The sequence below is a fragment of the Colias philodice genome, chromosome 24 (genome assembly GCF_061535455.1).
Source record: "Colias philodice isolate Cphi_HAF_F1 chromosome 24, ilColPhil1 Martin Lab GWU primary, whole genome shotgun sequence".
Taxonomy (NCBI): domain Eukaryota; kingdom Metazoa; phylum Arthropoda; class Insecta; order Lepidoptera; family Pieridae; genus Colias; species Colias philodice.
This window is the reverse complement of record NC_143109.1, coordinates 4,425,140-4,448,132: the sequence shown is the minus strand read 5'-3', so window position 1 is coordinate 4,448,132 and position 22,993 is coordinate 4,425,140. Positions and strand designations below refer to the sequence as shown.

Sequence of the window (22,993 nt, the reverse complement as noted above, 5' to 3'; positions counted from 1 at the left end):
ACATTAGTGAGTCTAGACTCTAGACTCTAGAGTCTAGACGGCGTGCTAGACGCCCTCTGTATCTACAAAAACAGCTCAGAGTGCAACATAATATCAATACTAGCCGTGCACTCGACCTCGTTCGCGCGTGCGTAGATTTAAAATCAAAGGTAACTACTACGACTATGCTATAGAACAAAAAAGTTTGATCAAACTCCGTCCAGCAGTTTTTGCGTGAAACCCGGACAACCACATTATAAGTCTGTACCTAGTTCGAACGAGAAAATATGTATGCAATATGCATCTCACAGCCAGTGCTAAGCATGATAATTACGTGAAAAGATCATTGAATTAATAATTTTAATATTTTCTACGTACAGATATTAAATTTTTGGTAAACTAAAATTATACAGGACGGACCGTAAGGGTGCACTCACACACATCAGTCACCGTCACGGCACGTCACCGGACAGGATTAAAAAAAAATATGTATCAATAGTTCTAGTATGACTCTGTTCCCACACGACAGTCGCCGGCACGAAATCTATCAGTGACGTCACCGGTCAGGCACGTCAAATAATCTTTCCATACATGTATCATACTTTTATCCCCACTCACCCGGTGCCGTCACGTCTCAGTTCAGTCAGCGTCGTGCTACCGTCAATTGCTACATGTTCTCTAGCGTGACACACGTCTAATCACTGACTAACCTGATGTATGTGTTCAATGATTCAGTCAAACCGGCGACGTGACTGACGGACAACATGACGGTGACTGGTGTTTGTGGATACGTACACAAACCGTCACCGATCACTGATCGGTGACTTGACGGTGACTGATGTGTGTGAGTGCACCCTAAAGGGTGCACTCACACACATCAGTCACCGTCACGGCACGTCACCGGACAGGATTAAAAAAAAATATGTATCAATAGTTCTAGTATGACTCTGTTCCCACACGACAGTCGCCGGCACGAAATCTATCAGTGACGTCACCGGTCAGGCACGTCAAATAATCTTTCCATACATGTATCATACTTTTATCCCCACTCACCCGGTGCCGTCACGTCTCAGTTCAGTCAGCGTCGTGCTACCGTCAATTGCTACATGTTCTCTAGCGTGACACACGTCTAATCACTGACTAACCTGATGTATGTGTTCAATGATTCAGTCAAACCGGCGACGTGACTGACGGACAACATGACGGTGACTGGTGTTTGTGGATACGTACACAAACCGTCACCGATCAGTCATCGGTGACTTGACGGTGACTGATGTGTGTGAGTGCACCCTTATGCTGTGATCAGTAATTATACCCTAGGAGGTTGAAATTTATTAAATGTTTGCCTCTACTGTCTTTTTACATTTTGGTTTACAAGTTTTTCCATCTTTTTTAAAGGATAATTTAATAAATGAATACGTAAAATTGAGCAAATTGTTTTAAAAATTTATAGAAGACGTACAAATCTAGAATAACAGTTTCAGTTTTTGGGACCAATAAAACAATCAAGTACTTAGATAATTGAAAAATTTATTAACGAAATTAAAAACTAAATCAGTCTTACAACAAAAGAGAAAAGTGGAATGACTTAAATAACTTATTCAGCCTTGTCTCCGTTCGACTGGTCCTTCACTTCCTTCCGAACTGGGCCGGTTTGTGCGATGGGCACACTGCGTTCCCCTTGCACTGCAGGGGGCACTTTCCTTGGGGCAATCACAGTCAGCACACCGTCTGAAGACAGCCTCGACTCGACCGTCTCAGGGGTACAACCCTCCGGCAGCGCATACCGCCTGGTAAACTGCCGCGAAATGAAACCGTGCTGGTCTTTCTTCTCCTCGTGCTTGCCTTCCACCACGATGTAGCCGTCAGCGGTCTTGACGCTTATTTCTTCCGGTGCGAAGTGCTGAACGTCGAGGTTCACTTGAAATTTGTCTTTGTCGCTCTTGATGCTGGAGCCCAAATCGCGAGTAGCGGCGGCCAAGTGGCGCCAGGGTCTGTAGTACTCCCGGCTCACCATGGGACCGGCAACCACGCTCAGCAGATCGTCCGGCGTCAGCCCCAACCCGAAATGCTGGTCCACCAACCGGCGGGGGCGCTCAAGCTCATAATCCAACAAGAATGGTAGGAGAGCCATTTCTTCTTCTTTTAGATAAATTACTAGTTATAAAACTTGTGAGATAGCAATGCAAATTGTGTGAATCGCAGAGAAACTCGCTAGTCGCTAGTGACAATCGCAATCGTTTGTTTTCAACTGACGCTTGCCGGCTCTGACGCGCCGTATTTAAACGGCCGGTGTTCCAGACAGAGGTAGAAAATTCGCGAAGTAAGCGCTTTGCAACCTTTGGTGTAAATTTTATTTTATACTTAATCTGATTTATATTTTTGTACAATTCAATTGAAGAAAATAAATTAAATCGTTGCAGATATTAAGTAAATGCCCGAATTTGCAAGAAAAATAAAATTTTAGTAAATGTAGGTACTCAATTGTTTCTCACAAAGTAAGTATGTACCTACTTACCTTCTGCAGTAATTGTTTTATGATAGAAGTTTAATAATGAAAAAATCAAATGTGATTTTCTTTTTTTGTATTATTGGTGGAAACATTCACTTTCAACTTATTGTTAATAATTTATACATTGAATGTTATTTCTAATAAATTACGAACCTACAATAAATTAAGAAAATATGTTCATATTTAATGTACACTGTAGTATTTTTTTTATTACCTTGTTTTTTTTTGTTTGTCTTACTTCATAAATTGTAATATTAAATAATTAAAACCTAAAACATATTATTTTTATTTTTATATATGTATAACACAGTAACTATACTTACAATATTTCGATGTTTACTATTTAATTCTAATTAAGTATTAGGTACTTTAATGTTTTCACTCAATTATACAACACGTCTACAATTTGTTTACCTTTGTTGTGTACTATATAATGTAATAAATTTTGATAATCCAATAGGTTTAAAAGCCCAGATTATATCTTCCCGAAGTAAAATATGTTCATTCTCGAATTTTCTAGATAGAAATAATAGTACATACTGACATCTAGTGTCGAGTAGCTGAACTTTTTAATAATTGTACAAAGCGTGATAATAGATGGCGTTTTTTTTGTTGTATAACAGCGCCATCTATATTTCTTAAGTTTTTGGCACATATATCTAAAAATAATTAACGATTACAATTATTATTTAGGTAACAATAAATTAAATAGGTAAACATACTATTAAAATAAAAAAAATACTTGCGTTTACTATACGTTTACTACACATGATAAATTATTTTAGTCTGGCAAGTTCTTTTAAAATAAAATTAGAAATTCCAGAGCAATTTTTTTTATAATTTTATAATTAAGTAATAAAATATAATATTACTTTAGTACGATAGATTGTGGCCAATACTCGTTCATATAATTTATAATATCCATAGAACGGTATGTTAATTAATTTCAATTTTGCATCCTGCGAAGTGGCAACACCGACGTATTGTCCTCGATGACTCGTTCCGTCGTTGAACTCGCCCTCAAACTCGCTGAGTTGATTTGCTTTCGTAGGACGTAGTATTCGCGTATTGCGTTTATTACTTACGTGTATTGTGGTATTTCATTAGTGGTAATTTTTGTGCCTATCCTTCAATTAACTCGGTGAACGGAGCTGTGATTTTAGTTTCATTTTGAATTTTTTACATTAGTGATAAGTGTAAAGTGATTCGCAAATATATTTAATTGCACTTTAACATCGTTCGCGTTGTCGTCGATGTGCTGATTTTTATTGTGATAAAACTTGATTGACAATGGCAGATAATTCGAAATTGACCGACGAAGAGAGGGCAGAAATTAGGGAGCAATTCGCCCAGGTAAGTTTGCAATAATTTCTTATACCGGCTTTAAAACATTGACATAGTTTTACTATGCCGGATTATTATCGTATTTAAAGACGATAATTTTATTGAATTATAGCACGCTGTTTTTGTAGCAATCATCGAGATAGTAGTACATATATCTCGATGGTAGCAATACGGTTTTTGTATGCCGTTTAATTAAGGATTTGTGTACCAAAGTTTTTTGTACTTGAAAGTATTCGATTCTTGAATAGCGTTGCGTGTGGTCGTATAGTTAAATATATACGTAACAATACTTATTTTTAAAACTAGGTAGCTTTAGTTTCATACTTTATCCATTATCAATAAGACTGCATTAAAATAATGATAACATTATGAATGATATCAATGACGTCAATAAGTAGCCTGATATGTTTTTAAGAGGTTTTATAAAATACATGGCCATTGCCAAATTTCTAAAATTTGTAATAAAAAAAAAACAACAAGCCAGAACCAAGTCATGAATATTTTTATAAATTAATTTTGTTTGTGTTATTTATAAAATTACTAGCGGTCCGCCCCGGCTTCGCCCGTGGTACATATGAAAAATAGATGTTGGCCGATTCTCAGACTTACCCGATATGCACAGAAAATTTCATGAGAATCGGTCCACCCGTTTCGGAGGAGTATGCAGACTAACATTGTGACACGTGAATTTTATTTATAAGTATAAAATTATATCAAAATCGCTTCACCTCAGTTCGCTGAACAAGTAACAAACTACAAAGTAGACTTTACAAAATTAAGTTCATTAGAACTTAACAGTATAATTTTCTATAACACAAAAACATTTCTCCTAACTTCTATTGATTATTTATCCAAAAATTAGAATTCAATACAAAAATATCTTGCGTAACTTTACTTATAGAAATACATTACTCAATTACCACATAGGGGTTTTTAAAACATGTGTATTGAGAAGTATGGTAACACAATAGCATGTCAAGGCAACAGATGTGGTCTGAATACTAAACGTTAAGGCAATTCCAAATCGCCTCTTGTGTAACCGATGACACATTCTTGGAGAATTCACGGTTAAATAAAATGACTAAGTCTCAAATGTATAGGGATATAGTGGGTAAATTTCTCTGGTAGGTATTTATAAGGTACTAGCAAACCGGGCGAACTCCGTTTCGCCACCAGAGACACCTTTTCTTTGCTATAAACCTCATGGAGCCCGAGACCTTTCCAACAAATGCCGTGGGAATCGGTTCGTGCATTCTGGAGTTATAGCATCAGGAAGGAAAACCCGACTTATTTTTATATAGTAGATAAATTTTGTCTGACGCAGGCTGGAAATACATGTTGAAAAACGTTTAAATTTAACTAAGTAACTATTAAAGTTTTGCATTGTAAATTATCTAATTTGTAGTATAAAAACAGGATGTTATTTGCTGATAAATAATCAATACAAAGAACATAGAATAATCTTACACAACTGAGATTATTGTTGTTTTATTTTTGAGTGTTTTTTTGAAGACACAATTTATTCAATTCTTTAAATTACTACTTAAAACCTGTTTGCATAAAAATGGTCTAAATTAATAATACATATTAACTAGGTAGGTATATCTTTTTCTGAAATCTAAAAGTTTGTATTCAAAAATAATCAAGTTTAATCCATTGAAAGGTCTTCCAACTTTAGAATTTTATTTTCCAATAAAAATAATCTCATTATAATTCTCATTATTTTTACATACACATTATACAGGGTGTCCCACTGTTGGTAATTGGTATACTAAGCTCAAAGGAGGTTATAGTTTTTATTTATTCTTATTATTTCTTTTTATTTATCACAACACAACAACTCAACATACAATATTAAATAGGAAGGTACATATATTATTATAGCCATGAATTTCGAGCATTACCATGACCCAGAAACACTTCCTTATACATTTTCAAGATTTAGTATAAAATGTAAATGACTTGGCGCTCTAGTGAGTCAGCGGAAGAGGCTTGACCTCGAAAAATATTGAACCTTTCGATAAATATATTTCAATCTTTGCCTTCAAGTGAAATTAATACGGCACATTCGACCATTATACCTTATAAGGGTTTACGTTTTATATGTACTAGTTTGACGCGTGGTTTCGTTCGCGGAAATTTATATCTAAAAAACTTTTAAATCTTTTTAAACTTAGATTCGATTTGTTTTAGATTATTTCGGTAAATTAATTTTATTTAAATAATGTTACTAATGCCACTGGATATTTTTAAGAAATTCCATGTGATATCATTTAATTAGGTATGATTAGATTAAATTTAATCGATTTATTTTAGCATTATCTAAACGCTATAGATTAATTTATTTTGTTTTTATTACGTGTGATACTATCAAATTGAAACATACTTAGGAAATTGTGTTAATTATAAGTAATAAAAATTATTACTTACCTACCTACCTATTTTGTTGATAATTATTAATTATAACTAATAATGATTAATGATGTATTTATTTAATAATAAGTAATTATTTAATTTGTTCATGAAAGCGTGAACATTAATTAAACGTTTTTGAGAATTGATTACTTAGGTACGACCGTACGAGTCGGTAGAAGTGACCCTTCATTCGGCCATGAATACACTCACTGTTGTTTTCGAAACGGAAAAATAATAAATTTTACCGGTAGTGTCGCTATATTTTTATTTATAAGCTAACTTCAAGATTATTGTACCTATATTCTGTATAAGAGAAAAATAAATAATTTAATAGCCAAAAATCAACGACGCTTACCGTAATTTTTCGACCAAAACCTTTGTCAAAATACTTTTAATCCCACTTCAAGTAACAAAAGAAACAAACAACAATAAATGTTATTACAAAGTTATTCCATAGAAATTCTCATATAAATATGTATAATAAAATCTCACTCCGTTACGCTTTACGCGGTATCTAATAAACTGTGAAAGTGGACGCACAATTCAATACAATGTTTTTGCTTTCCATTATGGAATGAATATTAAAACAACTTGTTGTACGGGTTTTTTGTTGTCTATGTCCTATCGGTATCGTAATTTCTTCTCATGTCTGGATAATGTTTTATGGTGGGTATTATAAGCGGAGTTACTTGCATAAAATAATTGCATAGCAGATATAGGTGTGTTAAGGTTAAGTGTCCTATAGAGATCGACAATCTTAATTCTAAAAATCTATTAGGTACTATTTAGGTACTACTAATACTACTGCTACCTACTAAATGACATTAACAAAGTTTAAATTACCAAATGAGTAAAAGAAACAGTTTTGCAATTTCTCAACATTCGAAACGTTTCATATAAAACTAGCTTCCGCCCGCGGCTTCGCCCGCGTGGTGTTTTGATAAAAGGTAGCCTACCTATGTTCTTTCTCAGGGTCTAAAGATTGTATGTGCCAAATTTCATCAAAATCGGTTGATAGGTTTAAGCGGGAAAGCGTATCAGACAGACAGACAGAGTTAACTTTCGCATTTATAATATTAGTAGGGATAAGAGAAAAGCAAAAGCTACAAACTTTTAAGAAGTCATAAAGCTTAGACTGCAAAGTTTCAATTGTAACGATAGAAACAATAAAAGGCGTTCTCTACAAACATTGTTATTTGTTCAACACGATTATACTTAGTACTTCAAAGAGTGAAAAGTAAACAAGTTGTGCACTCGTTGACAAGTAAAGGGCCCCGGTTTTGTTTACGATAAATGCCTGCATACTTTCACGTTTCGTTAAAGCAAGTCTGCCGACCGCTGTTATAAATATGAGGTACATTTGTATTGTCTGCTGCTTTTTAAACGGTTGTAAAATTGAGCGATTGTTACGGAAATTACATGAAAATAGTATTTAAATTGGAAAATCCAAAAGTGCACGCCTCATAATTTTTTTTTAATAAATATTTATTAATTATTATTTTTGTTTATTTAATAACAATTAAACCACATCGAATCAGACCCTGAAAAATGAAAGGGTTCTATTCCTGAGCATACTCAAGCGTAAGAGAAAAAAAAAGACTCGATTAGTAAAGTATTTCGGTCGCTATCGTGTTAACAAGAAAAAGGATCCGCACATACAGACACACGGACGTCCAAGACAGAACTTTTTTAAACTGTTTTTTAACTAGTTTAAATAACAAAAATGACATCAAAAATATCATGAACGTTAAAGATAGTGTTTTTTCTTAATATGTGTGTGTATGTATTATCTTACAAGTGCAATGTATGATACATAAAGACATTTTAAGTTTGAAAAATCAGATGTTTTGCGCGAAGTGACAGTAGTACCCACCTCAACGCTTCGCTTATGAGGCGTGCAATAAAGTTAGGTATGCAGTTTCAAACACAGTGAGCTTTTTAAAAAGTTTTGTGTGAAAATGTTCAGAAATGTTTTATCTGGGACAACAATACGGGCACACCTTACAACTCGAAACCATGCGCCTGTTTTGCGTGAATGTTGATTGCAATATTTCAACTACCTGTTATCCAAAATCAATAAACTACTAAGATTCAGCTACTTTTAAAACAAACGATATCATTATATTATCATTTATCTACGTAAATCCATGCAGTACTTTTTGAGATTAGTTCGGACATACATACAGACAAACAGACAAAAATTAAAAAAAAATGTATTTTTGGCTTCGGTATCTATTGCAGATCACGCCCCAAGTATTCTTTAAAAAAATATTCAATGTACAATTTTCATTTTCCTACGATTTTATTATATTATTATTATATTACTAGCTTATCACCCGCGGCTTCGCCCGCTTTCTCTAAAACGATTTGAGATTTAAACTATCCTATCTCTCAAGTTGGATCGAACTGCACATTGTGTGCGAATTTTATTAAAATCGGTTAAGTGGTTTAGGAGTCCATTGAGGACAAACATTGTGACACGAGATTTATATATATATTAAAGATATAGGTATGAGTAGATTAGAGTATTTTAGAGTTATTTATATGGTTCAACATTTGACCTTACCTTTGATACAGTAAATCAATAATACTGTAAAGTTTTAATTGACAGATTATACGATGTTCGCTAGCTGGATGCATCGACCTTGGCGAGGAATGTGGTCGTGTCTTTGTCCCGCCTCATGACGTAAGGCATTATGTACTTACCTACTAGGTCTTATATAGAAGCTTGCTCTATGTACAATAGTCTATAATCTATATCAGGGAAAGAGATAATGGAAAATATTTTATTGGAAATAAAGAGATGGCGAGATCTTTGTCCATCCAAGTTTGTGATGTTTTGAGAAAATTTTAATTGACAATTCGAATGTTTTTATTCTAGGATAGTTACTTATTATAGTAGTAACTCTACCTCCCTCTTTATTTAATTCTACGAAAAAATCATGTACTTTAATTCAAATTCATACCTAATACCTATACCTATAAATACCTATATGGACATAAATCATAAGATTTAGTTACTGCATACTTGTGAAATACAAATTATAATTAACTTATTAAAAACAATTCGATTCGTAGTAAGCACAAAGGAGTAAGGACACGCATAATAGTCCGTAGTAATTTTATGCATATTTGCGAACGTATACTAAGAATAACAATAGTGCGTACCCTGAGGACCAATAATACAAATTTATTTATTATTATTACTCTTAGAAGTTATAAATAAATCTTATTCTTATATATTTAATATAAACGTGGGTATAGCGTGTTGCGTGATATTGTATAAATAAATATTATTTTCACTTTTGTATAAAAATGATAGAAAGCGGCCAAGTGTAAGCAGAATGAATATCTATTAATGTTTTAATTGTAGTTGTAGTGTAATCCATTACATTTGTTTTTAAACAACTTAAAACACGACTCATTTAGATTTTACATAACTACATAATGTCACAGTACAAACAAAGGCTGGGAAGTGTGAAAAGCTGTAAAGATTAGAATTTAACTCGCGATCGACAAAGTCAACAACTTCTTCACTAAATATGTACACATATTTTAAGATGACAATATCTTAAATATTATAAAAATGAATCGCTAAATGTCTTGGTAAGCGCAAAAGTCGAGAACGGCCGAACCGATTTCGTTAATTCTTTTTTATAATATTCTTTGAAGTAAGAGGATACTTATGGAGAGAAAACGTTAACATGTATAACAAGTGAAGCCGGGGCAGACCGCTAGTAAATAAATAAGTAGTAAACGTGTACCGTTATAAGTCACATTAATCATCATACATTATATGAGTACATACTTCCCTCTTTGGCCTCGATACACAGTTATTTGTAATTATCACTGGAAACCTCATTATCGTCATGTTTGGTTATGATGTTTATATCGTGGTACAAGAAAATGTGCTATGAAGAAAACCTGGAAAACATTATAAGATAGAATATAGCTGATAAAATATTGTTTGTAATTAAAAGTTGTTAGGAATCATATTTAGGTAGAATACAAGGTGGGATAAGGTTTTAGGCAGTTATGAAACTACGTATATTCAAGGTACAGATAAGAAAGTGATGAGTCAAAAATGCACTATATTAGGATTTATTACGTGTCTATGTAGGTCATTTGCGTCAATAGCCAATGCGGTAAATTGATGCTATTAGTAGAATTACTAATATGCATTCCTAGAAATCAGATGATGCTGATGCATAGAACAATTAAGATGGAAATTTTTATATTTGGTTCCGTCGATAGTTTAAAATTCATATGTAGTTACTACTACTACTACTAGATGGTACTAACTATTAAGGTATTTCTGCAGTTGGTACAATTTGTTGTTGCTTTGTTTGTTTCGAATAATTTATCACATTACAACCAGCTGGTAGTAAATAATGACCACCTTTTAGTTGTTAATAAGACAGCCTCGTATGATAATTATTTAGGATGTTATGGTTTTTCATATTGACATATTTATGGAAAAGCATAACAAAAGTGAATACTTAATTAAGTATTGCTTTCATATTCGTATTATACTTTTATTATAGTTATGTAGCCAATCGATCGAAACGAAACCATAACTAAGGAGTAAAGAGCAATTAACTATCCGACTTTGACCTGAACAAGAACCACTGATATTAAGATCAAAGGTTTGTCTCGCGTCTAATAAATACTTCACGTACCTATATGTACTACAAGCATTGCTACTAAGTAGTGATTTATCGAGAATATAATTCCTAAGTTATGGCTGCATTGTAGCTAGGTTAGTACAGTACAAAATTAGCATAAATAGGATATTTAACAGCCAGTGTTCGAGTGAGTCAGCCAAGTTATGATTTCGCTAACATATTCAATTGGTGACGAAGTGATTAGGTTCATGTGTATTCTTGGAACAATTGGCTGATAAAATTATTTGTTCCAGTGTATGGAGATGTGGAGGTTTATGGTTATAGGATGTTCGTAAATAAAAAATGCAGTTGGTGCATTGAAGTCTGTGGTGATCAATGATGTAATAAAAAAGCTCTTTCTTTTAAACACAATTAAAATTTGATAAATACATAGTGTAGAGCAATTTAGCACTAATTTAGGATTTTAATGCGTTTCAATTTTTACATTGTGTAGATTTTAATGTACACTCACATTTGCTACTTCAATAATTTTCAATCAGGCAGCCTTTTACATGGTTAAGATAAATTAAACTGCCCAACACCGGTTTGTCAATAAAGAGAAATTACAATCAAGCAAAATGCAGCCCAACAAAGAGCTAAATTACGTAGGGACTAGGGTCCGTTCAAATTACTTTTGCAAAATGCAAATGCCCACTGTCCATTTGTAGTTAATTCAGTTACATTGCTCATAGAAAAGGGGTAAGAAATCAATATTTAATGCGAAAGGGTTGTCCCCTTTTAAACTGACGTGTATGCAAACTATGTTTCAAATGAAGTATTGATCTCACCCAGATTCCAGATAGCTTATGAATGTAAAATTTTTTGGTTCTTTTATTTCAATGTGAAATGTTAAATATAGCCCATAACACGGTTGCTTAACATAACGAAGGTACTTACGTTTTTGAGTTTATGCTTTCATCTTTTTTCATCATTTTTATTTTTTACTAGTTTGTGAATAATATTACAAAATATTAATGTAGGTCATCGAGATAGAATGTACTACGTACTAGAGAGGCGATCGCTACTACACTCTCTTTAACACGAGCTAGAGGTAAGAATCACAAGTCTCTTTAGTCTGTGTCGGACTGTGCCCCCCGCTTGCCGCGTCAACACGTGTTATTGCTCTGTTCAAAATGCCTTCGTGTTTGCTTAGATATTGTTTTAACAGTTCCCATAATACAAACAAAGCCCGAGGAGTGACTTTTCACCAGTAAGTTTCCTTATTATGAGTAAGTCATGCATTTTACTAATATTGTTATCATTTTGCGAAAAATCACCACGCGTTCTGCGTTTCGCGCCATTTTTCATAGACTAACAGCACAGACGTGACACTATCGATGAGTCTGTTAAAAAAATGTAACTGGATTTTTTTAACTATGTATATACAATATCTACTAGGAAAGATTACCGTGGTGTAGTACCTAAATATTTATACTTTTACCCGACTACGCAAAGTAAAACGGTAGGTTATATTAAGTAATATTTATTTATTTACCTATTTTTATTTATTAAAAAAAGCCTAATCAATAGTTGTTCCAATAGGATTTATAAATTATTATGCACAACAATTACAAATAAACACAACATTCACAGAAACTAATACAGTAAAAGTTCCTTAATCGCGCTTCCTTTATTCGTGTTTTCACTATTCGCGGATTAAAAAAATGCGACCCAATTTCTATATTCACGACTAAAAATTTTTTTTATTCGCGGATTTAATAAGTACATACATAATAATAAAATTATTCCAATAGGTATCTTACCCAATATCCTTGTCAAATGGACTAATAAGAAAGTAAAATAGATCTTATAACAAGTTTGCCTAAAGTACATAATATTATGTTCTTAAATGATATCGCCGAGGCCTTTGACACAAGCCGCCTTTGTCGCAAGCCACCTCTGCAGCGATTGATGTTTTTGAGAATGTAAATAAACAGAATGGAAGCAACCTTATAACTCAATAAATAAAGTATATTTTTAAATGTAGTTCCGTTTATAGTAAAGTTACAAAAATTGTGATCGAGTAAGGGGGCGTCCATAAATTACGTGAGGTGTTTTTTTAAATTTTCTGCACCTCCCTCCCCCCCTGGTGAGATGTCGTGAGAATTTATTCAACCCCTCCCCCATCCTCGAATCTCGCGTGAGATTTTTCAAAATGTGAGTTTCTTATACGTAAACGCCATCAACATTGAATCATCGTATCCATTTAAATTACATCATGAAGCAAAAACTGATAAAACTATTGATTACTACACAAAACGACAAAAGCTTAATAAATTGATATTATTTAAAGGAAATTAAAATACATAGTTTAATATAAAATCCTCGTTTTATTAATTCCCTAGTATCAGTACCACCAGATAGTACCGAGTAAACAGATTGCACAATGTGTCGCATCTGCACGCATTGCTTAATCTTTGAACTTGAAGCCACGCCTCGCTCGTTCCACACGTACCCCACCACATCGGCCGCGCGCAATGTTTTTGTTTGGAATAACCCCTCTAGTAATATATCTCGATGATGTAGGTATGTATTATGTATGTAGTATGCATGTCCTTTCCATATTTACTACTTCTGCATAGCTTTTCTTTAAAGAGATTTCCTCCTATAAATACAGCCAAAGTACCAGGGTCGCATAGAGCTAGACGAGTAGACAGTATTCCAAACACAAACACACAAGTCACCCTGTCTGCACGCAGCACGCACACAAACAGCGTTTTGTTCGTTTTACGTTCACGTGGGTCAACAGTCGGTGACTCAGTATTGGTGGAAAGGTGAGCTCGAGAGGATACATAATACGTCTTTCATAAATGATAGTAATTGGTTTGTCAGGCCTCTTTGTTCTCGAGTGTTTCTAGAAATAGATTTAATGGCAAGGGGACAGATTTGTTAATTAGAATGTGTCTGTTTATGTATTAAGTATGTCTCGGGTTGCACGAAGCAGAGAGGAAAGCAAGTGAAATTAAGATGAAGCAATAGACAAAGGCACCCAAGGCACTGCTAGCCAATACATCATATTAATTAAGTTGGAATAGCTACACTTCGGAAAATCTGTTCCAAAAAAAATGACTAAAATCATCATCGATGATTGACCGATAATAGCCTAAATCCTTGGGATATTTTAAATTCATTATAGGAATATTTCCACAAATAAAGCGTTAATTGTTCAACAATATTAATTACAATTTATCCGCAGGATATCTTCGTTCAGATTGACAAACCGTATCTATTTAAGGACCTAAGGTTTCTTTCCGCAAGTTATACTTATAATTATGTATAAATACTTTGCGGATGGAATGGGTAATTAATTTGGCAATAATTAATCATGTAAAAAACCATATCCAGAATACAATTTAAAATGTATAATGAGTTTACAAAATAATACTTTGAATTTTTGTAAATATGTAGAGACGATATTAGTACTTCAATAAAATCTATTTGAGAATACTATGTTCATACAAATGTTAAGTGTTTTAATTATTTTTACAGTTAGGTTATGAATAGTGGGAACTGTGAGTCACCAGCACCCGCTGGGGCCTCATATGTAAACATGTTAAGTAAATACTTTAATATTACTAACATTCCCATCACTTAGAACAAACCTCAATAAAAATTTAATGATTCGTAAGTTTAGCGGATTGTAGCCTGAAATAATTGCAGAGCATACATTTTTGAAACTTTTAAACTTGTGTGAATTTACTTAAATACCCGCACTATCTGCATCGTGCTTCGTATACTCTATAAAAATCATTTGAAATAAATTTCATTAAATTTTCGCTAACCTGAAAATTAAATTATACTCTCAGACGTACAATAAATTAAATATAAACTTACTGAAACCGAGAATGCGGTTGGTCCCACTTAATCAAGCATCAGCTACGTGACGTGGCTTCCGTATAAAAAGGCCTGGAAGATATGGAGAATAGGTAGCTAGATACAAACCACAATAGATTGCCTCCCGGCCAGACTCGTTTTGTAATCTGACCATAAATCTCACCCACACAGCGTCATATACATCTGTACTAATATTATAAAGCTGAAGAGTTAGTTTGTTTTCTAATCTAAGGAACTACGGGTCCGATTTGAAAAATTCTTTCGGTGTTAGATAGCCCATTTATCGAGGAAGGCTATAGGCCTTATATCATCACGCTAAGACTAACAGGGACGGAACAATGCGAGTGAAACCGCGGAGCACAGCTAGTATAAGATAAAGTGGTGGAATCGTATGCAATTGTGTGCGGAAGCAGCGCACGTGCGCCCGCGCAGCTCTTGCTCCGCAAATAGCCTGCGGTAATAGTAAAGCCATACTAGTTTGTTTATTGCGTTTGCGCTTTGGTATGTAACGGATTGGCTTTCCAGGCAGTTTATTGGATATTGATCGATTGTTTGAACCTTTGTGATGTGGTGATTTCACTATTAATATTGTGTGTAGTTACTTGGCTCGTATAGTTTTTCATTGTTGTAAAATAACTTGTTATTTATTATTTATTTACTTATTTAAACTAGTTTCATTAATGGTTCAACAAACTTCTTCATTCGTTCATACTTTTTTTACTATATTTCTTCTTTTGTAGTGGATGAATAGCCCCAGCATAAAACGGGTTACGTTTATTGGACTTTTTTCGTAGGTTGCGATTAAAAAGCGTCCCATTGTAAACAAACATTTACACTGATAAAGTACATAATTTATTTTAATAAGAAATAAGAATCTATATTGTTGTCCCCTATTAATTCCGCTTAACTGCATTCATATTAAGTACCTACTGCTCTCGTTTTTATAGGACCATAAATGCTCAAATATCATAAGATGTATTCCAATTAGTAAATCAATGGATAAAGGATTATTAGCATCTGGTTATCATTGGAAGGATCAATCCGTCTGGAAAGTTCTCGACGGATTGCACGGATTAGTTCACGTGGATGCAATTTAAACGAGCTTTAATTGCATCTCTTATAAAATTAATAGGTGCTCCGTTTTTATGAGTATAATATTCGATGATCCGAGTCGAGAATTCTGGTCCGGGAGCCAGCAGCAGATTTCATGACCAAGTTCCTCTCAAGCGGTAATTAGTAAAATGCATCAAAGTATAGTATTATGAAGCCTCGTGAACGTCAGCTGGAACTCGGTTGGGGGGAAGAGCGGTTGTAGCCTCCCGTATCAGCTGACGGTTTTTCCACCAAGATACAGCCAGCTGACATATATATTTATCCACAGTTACATATAAGCTATCATTAGGTAAATTTTTGTTTGAGAGGAAATAACGGAAAATAAATTTTTCTTTAAATTTAACTTTCATGTTCGAGACACCAGCTGACGTATAATACACCATGTTGTAACCAGCTGACTATTTTTTTTCGTTGAGATATTGGGTTAGCTACAATTTGACAAATTTTTAGCTGAGAGGAAATGAATGAATGAATGTATTTTTTTTCCTATGTGCGTGGGAGGCTACAACCGCTCACCCCCCCAACCGAGCGCCAACTGACGTTCACGAGGCTTTATAATACTATACTCTCATGCGTCTGACGAATTATCTCTTGAGAGGAAATAGTTAACCAAATTTGCACCTGGCTCCCTAACCATTCGTCGTATTTTTGTAAATAATTTGATCGATTTAATTGTAAAAAGACGAAATCAGTAAAGTTAGTTTAGGTATAAGCATTACATTTCTTGATTGGTCATCGGGATGAATTATGTATTCCTTCCTTTTTAAAACTACACTTTATAAAATAAAACTATGAGTTTGTATGATTTTGTATCTACGTATTATGCATTTACAACTTTACAGATGGTTAGGCGCTCTACATTTCTATTTTAGGTCTAAACTATACAAAATACTGTATTTACTATTTAGTATCTATTCTGGGTAAAATGACTTATCATTATTTCACACACAGCTTCCGTTGTAAGCGTGAAATAATTGTTTAGTACAATAAAATATTATTGGCGTTCAATAAGTAAAGGGAAATACCCTATAAAATGAAATCATTAGGGTTCCGTAGCCAAAATGGCAAAAACGGAACCCTTATAGTTTCGTCATGTCCGTCTGTCCGTCTGTCCGTCTGTCCGTCTGTCACAGCCGATTTACTCGGAAACTATAAGTACTACAGTGATGAAATTTGATGGGAATATGTGTTGTATGAACCGCTACAAAAATATGACACTAAATAGTAAAAAAAAGAATTGGGGGTGGGGCCCCCCCATACATGTAACTGAGGGATGAAATTTTTTTTTTCGATGTACATACCCGTGTGGGGTATCAATGGAAAGGTCTTTTAAAATGATATAAAGTTTTCTAAAAAACATTTTTCTTAAAGTGAACGGTTTTTGAGATATCAGCTCTCAAAGTCGTAAAAAGTATGTCCCCCCCCCTCTATTTTTATAACTACGGGGTATAAAATTCTAAAAAAAATAGAGGTGATGCATGCTAATTAACTCTTTCAACGATTTTTGGTTTGATCAAAGTATCTCTTATAGTTTTTGAGATAGGTTGATTTAACTGTAATTTATTATATTTGCTGCTACGGAACCCTTTGTGCGCGAGCCCGACTCGCACTTTTTTAGGTTTCTAGTTGTTCTGAGAAAGAAGACTGAGTAGTGAGTACCTATAGTAGAGCCAATTTAATAGGCAACATTTGACGTCTATCAATTTTATCTTCATAGGGTGGTAACCTGCTTAAAAACATCGATTAAAGTGAATTAATCGATACAGACTTGAACCATTTGTCAATCGAACTTGAATCACATGTCAATAATTTATCATAATTTTTATTCCCAAGTAATCAATGCATTCGATTCTAGATGTCAGATTTCGATTTTTAGAGTAACGTCTCTAGTATTTAAAAAGAAAAAAGGTTTATTGACACAAAATTGTATCGACGTCAGTTCTTTTTAAATCAGAAATTGTTTATTATGTTTAGAATGGTTTATCAGTAAAATCAAATCCTAAAATTACTTGTATCGGTCATTATATAATTATAAATAATTTGGAAAATCCAAAAGTGCACGCCTCATAATTTTTTTTTAATAAATATTTATTAATTATTATTTTTGTTTATTTAATAACAATTAAACCACATCGAATCAGACCCTGAAAAATGAAAGGGTTCTATTCCTGAGCATACTCAAGCGTAAGAGAAAAAAAAAGACTCGATTAGTAAAGTATTTCGGTCGCTATCGTGTTAACAAGAAAAAGGATCCGCACATACAGACACACGGACGTCCAAGACAGAACTTTTTTAAACTGTTTTTTAACTAGTTTAAATAACAAAAATGACATCAAAAATATCATGAACGTTAAAAATAGTGTTTTTTCTTAATATGTGTGTGTATGTATTATCTTACAAGTGCAATGTATGATACATAAAGACATTTTAAGTTTGAAAAATCAGATGTTTTGCGCGAAGTGACAGTAGTACCCACCTCAACGCTTCGCTTATGAGGCGTGCAATATGTAATCGTAATTGAAAAAAGTTAAACAAATGTGCAGTTCTAACAAAACGAAATATCATGTTATTCTATGTCGTGTTTACTAGGTTACGTTGTTGAATTTTGTTGAACTGTCAAATGTTGCCTATTAAAATGGCTCTACAATAGGTTGGTAATGCAAGAAATAGGCGTAGCAGTAGGTACCTGTTTTTATTTAAGTCCCTCATAATAAAGACTTGACTATTATAGTCTGGATTCAAACTAAATTTAGCGTCAATATTAACAATTTCCTGCAAACAAAAGGAGCCAATGACAAAAATCGACCCAATATTAAATCCTGAAAACCTAGCCCTATAATAATTTTTCCTAGCGCAAGTCAAGCGCTCTACAACATTTAATATCTATATCGTACCTAAAATGCAACTAAAAGCTTCATAGAGTTAAAAAAGGAGCAATTCAATACATTTCGATATAATTAAATCTCGACAGTGGTTTCGCAACGCCTCCATGCCGGGTTCCGGCGCGGCGCGGCGCATTGTTTTGCTCCGCGACTTCACTGTGCAGTATACATGATATACCGTTGGACAGTTATGCTATTGATTTTGTTTTTAACGAGCTGTGGATTTGATGTAGTGTTCTTTTAAAGGATTTTCAGGTCGAAAAATTTATAGGTTGAAGGTATAATAATGTTGGTGAGAGATTTATGGATTTAATACGGTTTGTTTCAAATAAATCCCGTTCTGATAAAACAAGGGCATACGCTCTGATAAAATAAGGGCATTCAATCCTGTATATAGTTTAGGTTTATCTTAATACTCCAATGGAATAAAATCAGCATGTTATTTGACATCAATGTCCATATAAAAATATTTGTAAAAAACCATAAGTTAACATAACAATTTATAAACGTCGATGATATAACTCGGCCATAACAAGGTTTACCATTTTGGTGCTCTCGGAAACAAACAGACAGTTATCAGTCATCTCTCACGCTGGGAATTCTGCGCATACGTTGACCTTATATGGTAACACCTCAACTATAGCTTATATTAGATCAAGAGCCCACGACGGCCAGACTTTCCTTTCTTTCGGAAAGTTGAAAGTTTCTCTGTATATGTCTCCTATACAGATAAGAACGACCAGCGACTATCAAGTTTGGGTTGTGGTTACTTTGGCAGGAAACAGGTAGTGAAGGTGTATAAAATAGTACCTAACTTTCATTATAGTTTAAAAGCTAAATTTTATATATGTTACTTGGGGACCTATAAAAAGACATTACCTTAAGAGCCAGACAGTTTTCATGGTTCTTACATCTAGCCAGACACATTTAAAAAATAACTAACATATCATCAAATTCACATAACTACCTAAAAGCGTAACAAATATGAAATAACCCACTAAAACATTAGTTAACTATAATTATTAAAAAAATAAAAGTATAATATATAAGTAATAAAGTTATTACTTATCTTTTACGGGGGTTTATGTTGATGAAATTTCACGTATCTCGATGACACAATAAAAAAGTCATCGGGATACGTGAAATTCCATCAACATAAGTCTAAGTAAAAGATAAGTAATAACTTTATTACTTATATATTATACTTTTATTTTTTTAATAATTATAGTTAACTAATGTTTTAGTGGGTTATTTCATATTTGTTACGCTTTTAGGTAGTTATGTGAATTTGATGATATGTTAGTTATTTTTTAAATGTGTCTGGCTAGATGTAAGAACCATGAAAACTGTCTGGCTCTTAAGGTAATGTCTTTTTATAGGTCCCCAAGTAACATATATAAAATTTAGCTTTTAAACTATAATGAAAGTTAGGTACTATTTTATACACCTTCACTACCTGTTTCCTGCCAAAGTAACCACAACCCAAACTTGATAGTCGCTGGTCGTTCTTATCTGTATAGGAGACATATACAGAGAAACTTTCAACTTTCCGAAAGAAAGGAAAGTCTGGCCGTCGTGGGCTCTTATATTATATACTATAATATAGTGGAATGTACGTGGAATGTTCAATATTGCCTTTGTCGCATATTATAGTATATCTAGAGGCGAGTACTCATTTCTTTGTCTTGAACTTTATGTGTATCTTTGTATATTTTTATTCTTCCATGTCTTTGTTAACGATCACGCAAAATAGTGTCTTTTAAAATCAAAATTTTGACATAAGATAATCATTTTAATGTGGATATAGGTAGTAGAAAACCATGATTATGGTTCTTAATCTAAACTACCTAAAGAATATTGGTTATCCCAATTCTCATTAACGAATGCCATTAATAAAGTACCGCCCTCAACCGGACAATCAACTTAATTATTGCAATTAATTTAATTTGCAAGCCCTCAATCTGCTGCTGCTCTTTATTTAAATTGAAAATATATTTCAGCTCAATTCCCAACGCTGCTTTTAGGAAAATCTGCGACATATGCATAAAATCAATAACATCACAGACAGCACATATTATGTACCTACCTATGACTTTCCACTCTTCCACACGTCTCACATAGTTATCATCTATACTAATATTATAAAGCTAAAAAGTTTGTTTGTTTGTTCGAACGCGCTAATCTCGGGAACTGGTAAGGTCCGATTTGAAAAATTCTTTCGGTGTTAGATAGCCCATTTATCGAGGAAGACTATAGGCTAATATATCATTTCGCTAAGACCAACAGGAGCGGAGCACTGCGGATAAAACCGCGGAGCACAGCTAGCATGTATATAAAATAAATAAATAATTTTCACTCGTTCACTTGGGATCAGAGTGCAATCACACCGTATGGGAAACGGAGCATGGGAACCGAGCGGTACTCTAACGTGTTATAGCTTGGAGTACAGCCGTTCGCACGCTATTTACATCTCTGATTGAAGATGCGCTATTGCCCTTTGATGTTAACTTGCTAATGAAATTGGCATGAAGCAGACGTGCTCAAGGGCCGAGTGGCCGTAATCCTTTCATGTTAAATCCACATAGACGAACACGTACAGACCTGGCATGCGTGCGGTTTTTTGCTGTTAGTCTGTTAGTGTTTGATCCAATTGCACGCCTCATAAGCGAAGCGTTGAGGTGGGTACTACTGTCACTTCGCGCAAAACATCTGATTTTTCAAACTTAAAATGTCTTTATGTATCATACATTGCACTTGTAAGATAATACATACACACACATATTAAGAAAAAACACTATTTTTAACGTTCATGATATTTTTGATGTCATTTTTGTTATTTAAACTAGTTAAAAAACAGTTTAAAAAAGTTCTGTCTTGGACGTCCGTGTGTCTGTATGTGCGGATCCTTTTTCTTGTTAACACGATAGCGACCGAAATACTTTACTAATCGAGTCTTTTTTTTTCTCTTACGCTTGAGTATGCTCAGGAATAGAACCCTTTCATTTTTCAGGGTCTGATTCGATGTGGTTTAATTGTTATTAAATAAACAAAAATAATAATTAATAAATATTTATTAAAAAAAAAATTATGAGGCGTGCACTTTTGGATTTTCCAAATTTTTTGTTTTTACTGGGGTTGTTGATGATTTTCACGTCTTCTTGTTCCAAGGTTCACTGCATCACTATTCATAGGTATACCATTTAACTTCAAGAGCCTTTAAATATAATTTTAATACTAATAAATTGCCACACGTAGCGGCGAGTGAAAATGTCACACAAATTATTTTAAATGAGCTTTATTTTTTATCTAGGTCATTCCGTACATGGAAATGTCAATTAATTATCCTATTAATTCTGGTTTATTCGAGATATTCGATGTGTTGGAAACTTTTTAATTGGCATAAAATATATTTTATTCACATTATTATTATTGTAGGTGCGAAGTGCTTACATAAAATATGTAACAGTGTGTTTTATTTTCTTGCGTAATTCAATATGCCAATTGGGTAAACAGAAATTTGTGTTATGTGAACAATTTTAGCAAAAAGCAGTGACTGTCTCATTTTGTTCCTACATACGATATATTATTACTACAAGCATTGCGCCTCGCGGTTTTGCTCTCTTTATGAATTTGAAGATGTTCACAGAATCGTAAAATGGGGCTCTTTGCAAATAGGACATGTACGAGTATATTATATTACCTTATTACCGCTTTATAACCTTCACTGCTCCATTTATATAAAAAGTTACGATCCTACATAACGTTACACACGTTGTCTTTATAACAACATGTTTTACCACGCCGTAAATAATAAGTGTATAACTATAATGAGATGGAGTAGCTGGTAATACAGGTTACTTATCGAGATAGTACACAAACATAAAGTAAATAATTCATCACCAAAGCTGGCACCACTGTATCATCATTAGGTATGGCAGGGGTTCAGATCTCCCAATGATAGTTTAGGCCAGGCTAAAATTCATTTAATGTAACTTGTAAGTATGTCATATTATTCTCTCGAAAGTTCAGGCTTAGGATTTTCCTGCTATTATATTTCCTTCGACAATTCGAGTAGGTAGGTAGTAGTGATTCGCACATTCGCACATCTTAAGATCGAAACCAGAACAAATCAATTGCGATTCCTGTCAAACTATCAAAACTCAACCAATCAAATGAAGTTTAAATACAAGCCACGCTCAGTGCAATACTAGAGGCAAGTGTATTTTATAATTACACTAAAGGATATGAAT

General features: G+C 33.7%; 1 protein-coding gene and 1 pseudogene across 1 annotated transcript in view; one reads left to right on the top strand and one right to left on the bottom strand.

Moving 5' to 3' along the window:
• Positions 1-1,489: 1,489 nt before the first annotated feature.
• On the bottom strand, positions 1,490-2,256 carry LOC149477697 (protein lethal(2)essential for life pseudogene; annotated as a pseudogene).
• A 1,235-nt stretch (positions 2,257-3,491) lies between these two features.
• The window catches only part of Fim (plastin-2 fimbrin), a 49,615-nt gene continuing 30,113 nt past the window's right edge, over positions 3,492-22,993 (top strand). The window contains exon 1 of the mRNA XM_089710243.1: positions 3,492-3,844. Coding sequence (XP_089566369.1) covers positions 3,782-3,844 — 63 coding nt within the window. The 5' untranslated portion in view covers positions 3,492-3,781. The remainder of the gene's footprint in view (positions 3,845-22,993) is intronic.